The 15,482-nt window shown below is 39.1% G+C and overlaps 1 protein-coding gene across 13 annotated transcripts in view; it reads left to right on the forward strand.

Annotated features, from left to right (window-relative positions):
• The window catches only part of ADAM22 (ADAM metallopeptidase domain 22), a 222,468-nt gene that overhangs the window by 130,066 nt on the left and 76,920 nt on the right, over positions 1-15,482 (forward strand). For all 13 annotated transcript variants that reach the window (XM_047694253.1, XM_047694265.1, XM_047694251.1 and 10 more), the window contains exon 5: positions 14,646-14,728. In XM_047694253.1, coding sequence (XP_047550209.1) covers positions 14,646-14,728 — 83 coding nt within the window. The remainder of the gene's footprint in view (positions 1-14,645; positions 14,729-15,482) is intronic.

Genomic DNA, 15,482 nt, shown 5'->3' on the forward strand with positions numbered 1-15,482 from the left:
ATGCTTTAACCTACTGAGCCACCCAGGTGCCCCTAAAAAAAGAGCTTTTAAAATGACACTTATGAAAGTGCTGTAAAGGGAATTAGGTCCACATTGTCCTGAAAGCATTTGATGGGAGACCTGACCTAGTCTGCTTGGTCAGGGAATACTTCCATAGGGAAATGATATTAATTCTGAAGTTTGAAAGGTAAGTGGGAGGGGAACAGCTTTTCAGGCAGTGAAATTAGCACTTGTAAGGGTCCAGAGGCCTTGCTGTAGGACATAGGTGCGTGAGAGAAATAGAAAGAGACCAGAGAGGGTGGATAGAATAAGAGGTGGACACAGCATCAGTGCAGGGGTATGGTATTTTGACCAGAGCCTCAACTCAAAGAAATGAGATGTGACCTGCAGGAATCAGGCCAATCCCCCCTTTGGACTTCACACATTGATTTCTCTCTTTTCTCGGTATTCTAAAAAATCTGGACAGTACAGTACTTGTAACTGTCTCTGGATGGCAAATAGTTGCTCTGGTAATTCTGAGTGGGGTCGGTAGGTTTTCCACATAGCAATTAGATTTTTTTTTTTTAAGATTTTATTTACTTATTTGACAGATCACAAGTAGGCAGAGAGGCAGGAAGAGAGAAAGGAGGAAGCAGGTTCCTGGCTGAGCAGAGGGCCCGATGCAGGGCTGGATCCCAGGACACCCGGATCATGACCTGAGCTAAATAAAGGAAGAGGGTTTAACCCAGTGAGCCACCCAGGCGCCCCAGCAATTCAATTTTTGTGTAGAGTTAATTGCTCTCTCTCTCTCTTTGAGCTTCTTCATGCTTTCTTTTGATTAAGAAAAACTTTTTTTAATATTTTTCTTGAGTAGTGTTAATAGATGTAACTGAGCACTTGTTTTGTTTTCAAGTCCAAGGACAGGTCTATAGTTTGGACGCAGGAAAACTTAAAGACTGACAATTCTATTAGGGCTAGACAGACCAGAATTCAATCCTGACCCTGCCAATTCATGTTTGTATGGCCCTGGACAGTACTTTCTCCTTCTGTGTTTCATTGTCTTCATCTATTAAATGAGGAAGACAAACATGTACCTGGAGCTTTGGGTATGGGAAGTGCTCCACGAATATTAGTTTTGATATTATTAAGGGAAAGTGGCACTTCGTAAAAAAATTTCTGGCTAAGCTTTTGGTGGCTTCTGCCCATTCCTTCTGCTAATTTCTGATCCTACTGAGGACACAGGAGACACAGCAGGATCAACAAAAGCTGTCCTTCACGCTCTGCTTCCTAATAAAACAATCATCTGTGCCTCTGGACTCTAAATTCCGTGAGAAGCTATTCCAAGAGTAAGCTCTTTCGGAAATTTATACTGTAGGTGTAGCATTCAGCTTTTGGTGTACCTAGAAGACAATAAATATCTGCTGAACAAAAAAAGTAAGTGAATGAATTAAGCCTAGCATCAGGACATTGAGTAGTTTCTCCCGTTCACCTAGTACTGTGTGGGGAGAAGTCCAGTTTGGACAGGTCTGAGAGAGCATAGTATTCCCCCTGCTATAGAAAGGTGCAGTATATAAATACAAATACAAAATAACTATAATTATAAATAAACAGGAAACCTGAAAACCAGATAGTGAGCCTCATACCCGCTCACCTAATGCTAACTCCATCGTCGGTGCTGGGGCTCACGTTCACGTGTGTTCCTTCTCCAAGGTATATTAGAGCCACAGCTAAGTTAATTTTAAATTTCAAGGCATAAAATACCAGCAAATGACCTGTGAATAGAAATTTCTATAATTTTGAAGTATTTAAAACATTCAAAATTGCATACACTGTTATAACATATCCAGATGTATACGTAGCATGTTAGTCTTTTGCTACATTGGCTTCAGATCTTCTCAAGGTTTTTGAAGTCTTAAGTCTGGATCAGTGTCTCCTATTTCATTTCTGTTTAATTATGCCTTTACTCTTACTTGGTCAATCCCGTAACTTTTTATAAATACTTTTTTTTTTTCCCCAAAGAATCTGCTTTACCTCTGTTACTAATGTTTACTTCCTTTTACTTTAAAAGCATATGCTTGTGTTCTTTTCATAACTCACTGAGTTAAATGTTTCACTTATTCATTATCACTTCTATTTTCCATAAGCATCTAGGAATGTAAAATCTACTCTTGGTAGTATTTTAGCAGCATCCATGAAGTTCTGATACCTAGATTTTTTTGTTGTTTTTGGTCCATGTATATTTTTTCTGTAATTAACACATGACTTTTATATGACTCATGAATTATTTAGATAATAGAAACAATTTATAACTTACTTAGAATTTTTATATTAAACCTTTAAAAATTCCCAGGGGTGCCTGGGTGGCTTAGTCATTAAGCATCTACCTTTGGCTCAGGTCATGATCCCAGGGTCCTGGGATAGAGCCCTGCATCGGGCTCCCTGCTCGGCAGGGAGCTTGCTTCTCCCTCTCCCACTCCCCCACTTGTGTTCCCTCTCTCACTGTGTGTCTTTCTTTCAAATAAATAAATAAATAAATAAATAAATAAATAAATATCTTTTGAAGTAAATAAATAAATAAATATTCCCAAACATGTGAGCATCTTTGTTACTGGATTTTAGTTTTGTTGCTTTATGCTAAGTGCTGTGTGTAAGATTGTTTTTTTGGAAGTTGGCCTGGTATTTAAAAGAAAAAGGTTGGTAAGCCTTGATTTTTTTTTTAAATCAACCGATCAATCAACTAATTAATTAAAATAATAACAGATTGCAGAAAACAACAAATAAATTGCAAGTCATCGATTCCACCTAATTTAACTCCCTTCCTCATTTTACAAAAAAATAAGTAACAAAAATGGCAAATGACCAACCTGTGTCCATAGAAATAGTTGCTAAAAAACAAAAACAAACCAAACCCACTTTACTTTTCCACGCTTGGAATCACTTTTTTTTTTTTTTAAGATTTTATTTTTTAAGATTTTATTTATTTATTTATTTGCCAGAAAGGGAGAGAGAGAGCACAAGCAGAGGGAGAAGTAGCAAGGAAGCTGACATGGGGCTTGATCCCAGGACCCTGAGATCATGACCTGAGCCTTAACGGACTGTCCTTAACGGACTGAGCCACCCAGGTGTCCCTTTTTATCACACACAGCCTTAAATACAAGTTTGCCTTTCTGAAGGGCATTGCTTGAGAAGTTCCTCCTTAGGAAGCCAACCCTCTGTTTGTACACTTAAATCAGTCCTGGGCTAATTCAGAATCATCCGGGGAGGGAAGACTGAATACTGGTGTTGAATTCTTGAGCACAGTGCTTGAGGCTCAGGGTCTAAGAGGGAGAAGAGATGTTGCAATGCAGTCTTCTTTCGGTAGCTAGAAGGTTTCCCTTGTTTATTCTCACTTCTTCAGAAAAGGAGTGAATGGGAGAATGATAGAATGGAAGTGAAATTTAGGAGGACACATTCATGCTAGAAGTGGGGAAAATTGTCCTTTTTTCCTTACCCCAGACCCCCATATAGTTACATTTTCTTAAAAAAAAAAAAAAAAAAAAAAGACAAAAAAAAAAATCTTTTCAGTTGGAACATAATCTTTTTCTTCCTTTATTGTAGGAATGCCAAATATGCTTTCTGTTTGTATAACTGTCCTCTAATCAATTATATTTCTCTCTGTTAATGTTCAGACATCAACTACAGAATAAGGTTTTAGAAAATATACATTTCTTGTGCTAAAAAATTCATATAGAGCAATACATTTAAACTTCCGTTATTTGTAAAAAGATACAATGATGTAATAATTTCCTGGAAAGCGTTATAATTTCATGAGTTTGTAATTATATAGTCACTGTATGTGGGCCACATTGATTTTCCATTCTCCCAATTTAGAACTCCTTCTCAGAGCACCTCTTAAGTACTGTCTGTATTACAGTAATTTGTTGCATAGGAGCATTTGTGGGAACCTAAAAATTTTTAGTAGTCTAATAAGATATTGTTTTATTGATGGACTCTTTATAATTACCTGACAGCTAAAGAATATTTTCTCTTGCCTATTTTCTGGTTAAAAATAAGCGATTTGGGAAGCTTGAACCAAAGGTCAGATTTACCGTATTACTTGTGTGAAAATGATGGTGACTATTTTTGAATGAAGCTGTAGGAAACTAGAATGAATGGCTGGCTAGAGGTAATTAAGGTAGATCTTATTCTTATTAGATGAATGAAGCTAGACACCTCCAGTTTATTCCACTAGGCCAATCTTCTTAGAGGCAAAATCCCTGGATTTAGAAATCTAAACAGTCATTTGATGAGAAGTTGTACTCTATCGAGCAGTGTCCCCTCAAAACTCATGTACCCTCTTGCCTGTGAATGTGACTTTTTGCAAACAGGATATTTCCAGATGTAATCAAGTTGGAAAGAGAGCCCTAATTCTATGGTCAGTGTCCTTGTAAGAGGGAAGTTTAGACAGAGACACAGACACACAAAGGGAAAAAACCACGCAGACAAGGCAGAGATGGGAGGAGGTGTGTCTGCAAACATGGAGGATTGTTGGCAACCCCTGGAAATTAGGGAGAAGCAAGAAGGGATTCTTTTCTAGAGTCCAGAGGGGGTGTGGCTCCATTCAGACATCTGGCCTCCGGCATTGTGAGAATACCAATTTCTGTTGTTTTAAGCCACCCAGGTAATTTGGTAATTTGTCACGGCCATCCTAGGAAACTAATGTAGAAGGCATTTTGATTCTAACTGATGTAAAAACATTAAGAATATGGGCTGGAGGTGCCTGGGCTGACAGACAAGAGGAGAAGGGAGTCTGTACATTTCGAAAATATATTGCATCTCAAAAGACTAACAATTGTTCACTTAGAGTGCTTGTGAGCGGAACTCCTGGGAACTTATCATAGTTTTCATACCTTGTTTTCCTTAGCTGACATTACTGGGGGGAAATCAGTATGAGGAAAGACTCCTGCACAGCAATAAAAATAGATTTTAAGCTCACTAGGTCCCTGGTGGGATTTTTTTTTTTTTTAAACCGGAGAGCTCATAAGAAAGTGATAGCCCTCATTTTCTGTGGTGTTCACCATCTTCCAGTAAGACTAACTCCTTCCTTATCACCTTTATTTATATCCAGTGGCTTTCTAGTTCTCTTTGTTCCTTTCTTGTAGAAACTTTTGCTACAATACTATTCTTAGACACTTTTCCCCCTTTAATAGAAACCATGCAATTTTTAAATGAAATCATTTTTTTTGATCAACTAGATGTTCTATTAGTTTTTAAAATATTTTTTGATCAATGACTGTGCTACAAGATCCTAGTGCTGATCAGTTAATACTAAAATAGTGCAGAGATTTTGAGTGATGCTCTAGTTCTAGATCTTGGAGTAAGCTGGTAACTTGGTTGCTGCTTGAACAACTATACTGTTGAATAGGGTGGCAAGCAGAAACATCCAGAGTTTTCAACCAGTAGTATAAATGAGAGACTGGCTAGTTGTGGTAAAATGGGCAATGTGAGCCTTATTCATTTTCAGCTGATTTTTGTCCTGTAAGAACATGGAAATGTGGGAATAGATGCTCACTGTTAACAAATCTCTTAATTTTCAGGGGATAGTGGAAACCCAAGTTTCCAGAATTGTGGAGGTCTGAGTTTTTATCTTACTTGCAAGTTAATAAGTGAGCCTGCTGAAATTTCTTTGCTGGCAGAAGACAAAAGACTCTTGGGTCAGAGACAAAGGACTTCAATACTCAGAGGAGTAGCAGTAGCCAGAACATCAATATTTTGTTAGACTTATTTCTCAAGCATTGATTCCAGAGGTTAACAGAGGGAAGGACTAAGTGACACTTGTACACACAGTGTGTTGTGTTACTAGAGAGAAATTCTGAATTTAGGAAACCAAGTCTTTTATAATAGTAAAAATGAAAGATATCTCCATCTTTCAAGGCTATCTACTATACAAACCTCTTTGAAAGGCTAGTTCAGAACAATCTCAGAAAACAAGAAATCCTAGATTTCTGTTATAGCAAAGTGTTTTGTTTGTTTTTTTTTTTAAGATTTTGCTTATGTATTTGACAGAAGGAATGAGAGAGGGAGAAGCAGGCTTTCCGCTGAGCAAGGAGCCCAATGTGGGGCTCCATCCCAGGACCCTGGCATCATGACCCGAGCCAAAGGCAGCTGCTTAAACAACTGAGCCACCCAGGTGCCCCATTGCAAAGTGTTATTGACTAATCTTTCAGAATTTATTTCTAATCACTTAAATTAAGCCAATTACATAAGGTTGTTTTTTAAAAAATTTTTTGAAAATTTATAGTGTGAGGGATATCTAGGTGGCTCAGTTGTTAAACATCTGCCTTCAGCTCAGGTCATGATCCCAGTGTCCTGAGATCAAGTCCCATATCAGGCTCCCTGCTCAGCAGGAAGCCTGCTTCTCCTCTCCAACTGCTCCTCCCCTCCTTTTGCACCTTTGCTTGTGTTCCCTCTCTCAGTCTCTCTCTGTCAAATAAATAAGGTCTTTTAAAAAATGAAAATTTATGGTGTGAAATTAAAATCTAGGACATACTCTTTTATACTTCTGCTAGAGTTATATTTCATAGCCTAGTATACTAACAAAACAAATTTTAGGGATTAATAGAGAGTTGCCATTCTTTTTATTTTCATCATATAAGGAAACAACCCTTTCAAGATACCTAAATTCTCTTTACCATTGTTACCATACAGAGAATGAATATGACAACTAATGCAGTATGGTAACCTGAGTTGGGTCTTGGAACAGAAAGAAGAAATTAATGGAAACACCACTAAAATCTAAATGCTCAGACTCTAGTAAGTAATAATGTACCAAGGTCAGTTTCTTAGTTTTTACAAATGTACTCAGCTAATGTAAGATCTTAACAGAGAAAAAACTGATTAGGTATGCTAGAACTCTTTGCAACTTTTTTGTGACTCTAACATTGCTCCAAAATAAACATTCTCTTAAAAATGTAAAAAAAAAAAAAATGGATAACTTTAATAATGAAAGAGAAGGAACGAACTAATCTCAAAAACAAAGGGCAGTTATAAAAATGAAATTACATTTAGCTTTATGAAAGACTGACTACACTGTTCTTATTTTTCTCATTTTGGCTTGAACTGGTAAAGATTTTGACATATGTTAGTACAGACCCATAGATAATTGGCATTTGGGAACCACCATGTTATAGCTTAATTTAGTTTAATTTACTGTAAAATGAGGTGAGATTGTCTTTCTGTCCACTTTTCTTAGAGAGCTTGTAGAATAACTGTTATACTTTGTACCTGAACAGATGTTTAACTTATGTCCCTTCTGTGAAGCCAGTCTGATTCTTTGTAAACTCAAGTTACAAATTTTAATCAGAGTTGGTTGGTGGATCCTCTCCAATGTAAGATTTTGCTTTTCTAGGCATTTCTTTGATGCAAATGGCACTAGGGAGACTTGGTTTACTCCTGACTCAGTAATGTCTGAAAACGCCATTTTTCACCATTGGGAGGGATGAAGGGGAAAGGTAAGAAAAGGGCAGGCTCCTCATGTCAGTGTCAATCAAGGGGAAATTGGGAAGAGTTTATTGTAGGCAAGTGCCTGGTGGAATGGACTCTACCCATGTGGCCACAAACATAAGTCTGGGCAGTGCATATGCCTGGAAGGAATCTAGTATACAGTAAAGTTCAAGGGCAGGGCTTCAGTTCTTGCAAAAGGGTATTGGCTGGAGCATAGCTTCTCATCCATGGTAGCATGTTGGGATCATCTGGACAGATTTTAAAAATGCAAGGTCCCACCCCTAGAGATTCTAATGTAACCGATACAGAATAAGGCTTGGTATTCCGGGGCTCAGAACTACTGTGCTAGAGTGACCAGGGATCTCACCCATGGAGGTGGATGATTGGCATAAAACCCACCTGTCAGGGCAGAGGCAGGTCCCGGGACTGGTGCCATAGAGTGGGAGAGGGTTATGATCCAGTGAGCAGAGCAGGAACATAATGGTGACCAGGTTGAGGATTTGGTCTGTAAGTGTCACACTGGCCCTGCCCTTTTTATGGTGACCACATCATCTTGATTTGCCTGTGGCTTCCTTGGATGTAGGACCAGTGCAGCAACCTACATCCTGCAAAACCCCTTGGTGTGAGGCTAGCAGGATGGTTGACCACACTGGTCCCTTTCGTCAGGCTAAGGTGTCCCGCATACCAGCACCTACAACAAGTAGCACTGCTCTACATGGCTTTGTCCGTGGTAGAATTCTCACATATTCTTATCTCACCTTTTATCTTCTATATTGTTTCTGATAAAGCTGGCTGACCTGGGTCATACAAGAAGAGGTGTGGAGAAGATCTATGACTGTGTATGTTCTTTCTGCTTTAAGACTCTGCTGAGGAACCAGTGCAGTTTTTCAGGGAGCTCAGCCCTGAAAGCAGGGACAATTGTGGTATAACGCAGTTGCTCTCAAACTTTGGAGTGCATTGAAGTCAGCTGGAGGGTTGGCTAACAAACAGGTAGCTGGAGCATATCCCCAGACCTTTTGATTAGGTAAGCCTGGAGTGAGGCTCGAGAATTTGAATTTCTAACAAGTGCATGTTATTATGCTAGAAACTGCTCTTTGATAACTGCCAGTGTAAAGATACTTGACTGGGCATCTGGTATACCCAAGTTTAAGTAGGTAGGAAGGTTCTCTCTTAATCCATGTTTTCTCATTTGTAAAGTATTCGCCTCATCAGTCATCATGAATTCTCTCATAAATCACCAACATCACCAAACAGAATGCCTAGGCTGTGGTAGATAGTTTCATTCTGTGAAAGATCCTAGTCTTTCTGGTATCCTCTACATGGAGATGATTTGGTATTGGACTGAGTATTTTTAGGTTAGTAATTCCAAATACAGTATTCAGAATCACCTGGGGAATTTTTTGCAACTCTAAAAACCCTGGAGCCCTACCTCCTTGGAGATTCTGATCTAGTAGCTCTGAGGGAAGTCCGGAGAATCATTTGGTTTACAAAGCCCACCAGGATGAGTCTTTAGTTTGGGGAACAGTTTTGGGAATCCCTGTTACTGAGCAACCATTCTCTAGTGCAGGCATTCTCAGTCACTGCATTTTCATTGAATCATCTGAGCATTGGTAAAGATGTTAATGGCCATGTCCCATCTATAGAGATAATGATTTAATTGATTTGGATGTTGGCCTGGGCACTGGGATTTTAAAAGCTCTCCAGGTGATTCTGCTACGCAGCTAAGGTTGAGAACCACTGTTCTGGTGTATTCCTAGAGTAAGAAAAACATGGGGTGTTTGTAAAAATGCAGATTCTCAGTTTCACTTCTGAGCTGCTTAAACAAACTCTCAGGGCCAGAAACATAGTAATCTGCATTATTAATCAATAACCCTGAACTGTTAGGCTTAGCACATAAATTAAGAGAAGCCTAGCTCAAGGGACATGATAGAATCCCTCATTGAGTAATTATGCCCTGACTGCCCCCCTTACCTATTTATATAGTAGTTTACAGTGGACTTGACTTTGTTATTTCATGGAATTCCTTGAATACTCTTATTAGCAGCGTGAGTAGATATTAATCCATCTTGTTAGTGAGGAAAATGAGATTCACTCTTTTCTAACAGCATGCTTGGAGATACAAACATAGATTTATACATGTGCTTCCCTGAAAAGACACCATAGACTAGGGGAGGACATAGGCAGAAACAGGAATGCAAGTGTAAAGAGGTTCAGTAGATCTGATAGTATATGAACATTCAGAGAATGCGAGGTTAATGAGAAGTAATTTGTGAGGAGGAGGAAATCAGCAGGCTTTTTGAGGGAGGTGGCCCTGACTCATCGTGGAACTAATAAAGTTGTAGAATTTCCTTTGAGGGTCTGAATGAAGGGCAGATGACTGTGGCCTTGCTGCTGTGCTCCCCTTGGTTCCTTTTATTGGCTTTTTGTAGTTTTATAACCCAGTCTGTATAGCTTCCTTTGTGCTTTCAGTGTATCATATTTGTAATAAATTCTGTTTTTCTTTTGAGATCTTTCTGGCTCTTTAATAAATATGCGGTTTATCTTTGAATTTTGCAAATAAGTGATTATTTTAACTTCCTTAGAGTAAAAATTGCAATAAGCCTTTTGTCCACCAGGGAGATAAACCAGTAGACATAGGAACTATCGTACAGTTCATTTTTATAGAGGTGGGTAATTTTTTTTTTAGCTCTAATTATCTAAAAATAAACATCTGTACTGTTATGATTGTGTTATTAAATCAAGGAGTATGAAGAAGGTTTCAATGACAGCAGGTTTATTTCTGGAACAAAAGAGACTTCAAGGAATGAAGCTATGACTGGCATTTGGATAAGGAGCCGAGCTCTATTAGGACGTGCTGCTGACTTTTCTCTTTCCCTACATATGTCTTAGATTATTATATATAATACCTAATTTCAGTAAGCATCTGGTTCCTCAAGAAAGTTGTATGAAGATATGGAAAACTTTTATAATTTATAAGACTCAACAAAGTTGGTTTAAGTAGTGATCTTTCTTGCAGTATACCATTTTTAATAAAATGCAGTTTCTTATTTTCAAACGCAGTGCATCTTTAAAAACAGATATAAGTGCCAAGAAATCTAATTTTATTTGTCCCTTAAAACATATTAAATTTAAAAGGCACATATTTTTTGACCTGCCAGATTTATATCTAGTAATGTGTTCTACCTAGATATCAAAAGAATTGCACAAAATATGAGAAAGTGGGGTGCCTGGGTGGCTCAGCGGATTAAAGCCTCTGCCTTCGGCGCAGGTCATGATCCCAGGGTCCTGGGATCGAGCCCCACATCAGGCTCTCTGTTCAGCAGGGAGCCTGCTTCTCCCCCTCTCTCTGCCTGCCTCTCTGCCTACTTGTGATCTTTCTCTGTCAAATAAATAAATCTTTAAAAAATATATATGTGAAGGGCGCCTGGGTGGCTCAGTGGGTTAAGCCGCTGCCTTCGGCTCAGGTCATGATCTCGGGGTCCTGGGATAGAGTCCCTCATCAGGCTCTCTGTTCAGCAGGGAGCCTGCTTCCCTTCCTTTCTCTCTGCCTGCCTCTCTGCCTACTTGTGATCTCTGTCTGTCAAATAAATAAATAAAATCTTTAAAAAAAAATATATATATATATACATTATATGTGAAAGGATGTTTGAAATATTGTTTATGATGACCAAAAAAATGAAGATAATCTAAATGTCTGTTGGTACAGGAATGCTTAAATGAATTATGGTTCATCCCATAATGGAATATTATGCTATTATGGAAAGAATGAGGTAATTGATATACAAAGATGTCAAGGTTACCTTAAGGAAAAAAATCCAGTGGCAGAACAGTGTGTACAGTGTAAACCTATTTCTGCTCTGAAATGGATACCTGTGTATTTATGTATTTCCTTAAATATGCCATTTAGACCATTCCTGATATGGTATACAGAATCTGTCAAAAATGCTTGCTTTTCAGGAGGAGTCAGCTGCCTCCAATGTGTATGAAGGGAGTATTTTTCACTCGTCACCATATGCATCCTGAATTCTTAGAAATGTTTCCATAAGCATTTATTATTTTTAAAATACTAGATAAAAATTATTCGAGTTATCTCAAAATCTATTAAATTTTATTTATTTTAATAATTAATAAATCAATAAGTTCATTGTAATAACTTCGTTACTTTAGTTTATGGTTTAAATAATTATTGCCATATGGTGAATCCCTTAAAAAAGTCACAACGCAGAAATTAATTCCCATCATTTAGAAGAATTACATATACTACCAGCTGAGAGCCTCAAAATTGGAATTCTAGTAGCCCAACTGAAGACATTTTACCCCCCTGTTGTTTGTGCTTCTCTTAAAGTGTCATGGAAACATTTGATAATGAGCCAACCAGATTGAGCTCCTCTCTTCATTTGCAGTGTTAGGCTTTTGTGCAGATGGGTCTTGATCATATGCTGTTTTTGGATCCACTCCTATTTTACAGAATCAGAAATAAGTGAAAGATTGTTTTTCGTTATCTAATCATCTATTTAGTCCTGGTATATCGGAAGATTGTTTTAAAACATGAATTCTTTGTTCTTTTTATGATTTAATGTAACATGTTTCCAAAGTAGGTATTTAAAAGAAAACTTTAGTAATTTATAAGACATTTCTTATATGCCTTTGCCTCTGACATATTTTCCTCACATACATTGACTTGTCAATTTCCACTGTTCTGTAATCTGATACCATAATTCTTGTGATTATCTTTTTTGTTTCTACTGTCATTATATCTGCTGTTCACTGTGAGTCTGAGACTTTAGAAAGAGATCTGATGGGGTTGGTTAGTCACTATCCAGTAGAGGGAAACATTTTCACGCTGAATTCTTGCTCTATCCAGGTTACCTCATTTACTGTTGGCCCCTCATGTCTGTCTAATAGAAAGGAATGTGTTGATTTCTGGTCCAATTAGATGTTTCCAGGAAGGTCTTTTGAAACATAATGACCTCTAATTTAGAATTTAATCTTATGGACAATTCACCAGTCCAACAACCCAACAGAGGATATCTTAAACCCTGTTAAATTTACTCTCAGCCCTTCTCAAAAGATAAAACAAAACCCCCAAAGAATCAGCCTGGGGGAAAGTTTAGATCCCCCATAGGTTCTAGGCCCAACTCGTAAGTAGTATAGGGGAAATGACACAGGCCTTGCATTTACATGTTCACACAAAGTTTGCCTTGGCTCTTGGAGATTGTGACCTATGTAGAAGAGAGATAGCAATCTTTCTTTATCGGATTGGTGTGAGTATTCAAGGCGATTGTGTATGTAAATTGAATAGAATAGTAATTAACACATAGTAATATATATATATTTTTTTAGAGAGCAAGAGAGAGTGCATAAGTGAGTGTGTGAGTGGGTGGGGTAGGCAAGGAGGGGAAGGGCAGAGAGAGAGGGAGAATCTTAAGCAGGCTCCACCCAGCGGAGAGCACAAGGGTGGGGGCACACTCAAGCACACGTGTCCTCTCTCTATCTCCTCATGACCTTGAGAGTATGACCTGGGCGTATGTAAATCAAGAGTAGGGTGCTTAACCCACTCAGCCACCCAGGCGCCCCTATACATAGTATAGTAGTAGCAACATTTATTGAGTGCTTACTAAGTGTCAAGCATTATTCTAAGCTCTTCATGCACTTTAACTCTCTTTAATCTTCTGAACAACCTTGTGAAATTGTTACACCCATTTGACAGATGACACAGGAGGGTTCTGTAACTTGCTTCAGATTGCAGAGCTAGTAAATGAAGGAGCTGATAGCTCATGCTGTTAATATCTTCACCAAACCAGCCTTCCCAGACAGTCAGTGTCTGGCTTTATTTCTGTGCTTAAGTCTGTGGTTTACTTGATGATCCCTCCTGTCAGGCTTCCAGGTGGAGTATCACCCTTTTCTTTCTTACCCTCCATCACATCTACCCTCGGTCCTGGGTTCATGATGCTCAGTGACTCCCTTGGGAATTTGGAGGTGACCCAGGAGCAGTGCCCTTTTACCTGTCCTCTGCCACCTCCCCAGAACTGGGCTTCACCTGATCCTGTAGGTTTATCTCATGAGGAGCAGCCATCACAGGCCAGGCTGCCTTCTTGGAATTTCAGTGAAGAGAATGTCTTCAGCCTTGTTACATCCTGTGTCCTGTTCTCTCCCCTCCGCTTATCAAGCCCTGAATATTTTAGGTAGGATTAATCCTTAAGGCAGACTGTAAAGCCAGCTGGCCATGTTTGCCCCTTTAAACCACCCATTCTATTAGTCCTTTCTATCTCAGTATGTCAGTTGAATTACCAGCTTTTAGCTTCTGAAGAAATAGGAGATCAGTGGGAGAATGGAAAAGGCCATTTAGAACAAGGCTTCTCAAACTTTAATGTGCATGTGAATCGCCTGGGACCTTGTTAAGATGCCTTTTATAGTAAGTGGGTGGGTGGCGGCTGGGGTTTGGGATTGTTTCTGACCAGCTCCTGAGTGTCTCAACCCCTACTGGTTTCTAGACCACACTCTGAGTGGCAGGTATTTAAAGACTGAGACACCACCCTGAGGCGGCAGAGGATTTACCCTATTACTTCTTAGAAGAACATTTAATCCACAGAAATGAGTTTCATGGGAATTAATGTAACCAGCTGCCAAAAGAAACTCTGGAATTTCAAGCCCCACCCAGACTGCTTACTGGTAAAGCCATTCATGGTTGGAGAACAGAATAGCAGAAACTTGTCAAGTTTTGATATAAACACCATAAAGATAAGCATTTTTCCCTCCATCAGTTTAATTTAGTGACTCTCAAATGATGACTCTACATATTTACTTCAAGTATGGGAAAGAGGATCATCTTGCTGCTGCTCAAGGTTGGGTTTCTCCTGACAGGGGAGATAGAGGATTCCCCTGATCCTCATGCAGGGGCCCCAAGGGCATTTCAGTATCTGTCGCTTTGTTCTTTCTCTCGTCACCTACATAAAAGGCAAGTTCAGTCAACTTTTATTTCGCCTGCTTTTGATACGGAGTTGGCTCCCTGGGAGTGTTTATGAATAATTCTGTTAGAACAGGTTTGATAACACTAATCTGAATAAGGAAATATTCTGCAGAGTTTTGTACGCGGAGGTGTGGTATGGGCAGGAACCTGTGAAGTGATGCGGGTGATTCTCCTGGTGATGGCAGAGCCTGATGCTCTCTGTTTCTGCTTCCAGGGAGGAGAACACTGCTACTACCAGGGCCACATCCGAGGAAACCCCGCCTCCTTTGTTGCATTGTCCACATGCCATGGCCTTCAGTAAGTGTCTTCAGTTTTTTGTACCGTCCATTCTTTCCATCCCTTATTTCCTTCAGGTTTCGTTCACTGTAATCAAATCTTAATTTTATGTCAAGAAATAATTTTAAATCAGTGATGGGTCTGATCTTTTTCTCTTCTGAGGTTTATAAACTCAGCAGATTTTGAAATTAGAGTCGCAGAAACAGACCAGGGTCTTTGGAATTATGATGGGATACCCTACAGTGGTGTTTGAGGCTTTTTTCTAGTTTCATCCAAGTTGTGACAAGAGTGACTTCGGTAACATTGGTTCTCTGGAGGCTTAGCCCCTTGGTACTGCTCTGCCCCTACTCCTTCTGGATGTTAGTTTTCATGTTTTTATGGAATAACAGAAATTTCAGTGGGTGGAAACTCTTGACTCCTTGCACAAAGACAACAGACTGCAAGTCACCTCAAGAGCTCATGTGTTCCAGCCAGAATCCCACCTAAAACCCACAGCGAGCTTGTGGGAGGGTCCGTCTGTTCTCAGAAATCTCTAAGGAACAGAGTTTATCCTTCCTCGGGGGCCTTGCTTCCTTTCTCATAACCTTCATTATCAAAGAATGTTTGCTGATGTTTACCATGGGAATAATCTACTTCCTCCGTTCTGTCTCTGATGGTGTTACACAGGTGGCCATCTCTTATTTATTTTGTGAACCCCTTATAAAGCTACCATGTCATTCCTCTGCATTCTACTTGGGTGAAATTATCTCAGTTCTTTTTTGTTTCTTTTACTTTT

This window comes from Lutra lutra, chromosome 11, assembly GCF_902655055.1.
Source record: "Lutra lutra chromosome 11, mLutLut1.2, whole genome shotgun sequence".
Classification (NCBI taxonomy): domain Eukaryota; kingdom Metazoa; phylum Chordata; class Mammalia; order Carnivora; family Mustelidae; genus Lutra; species Lutra lutra.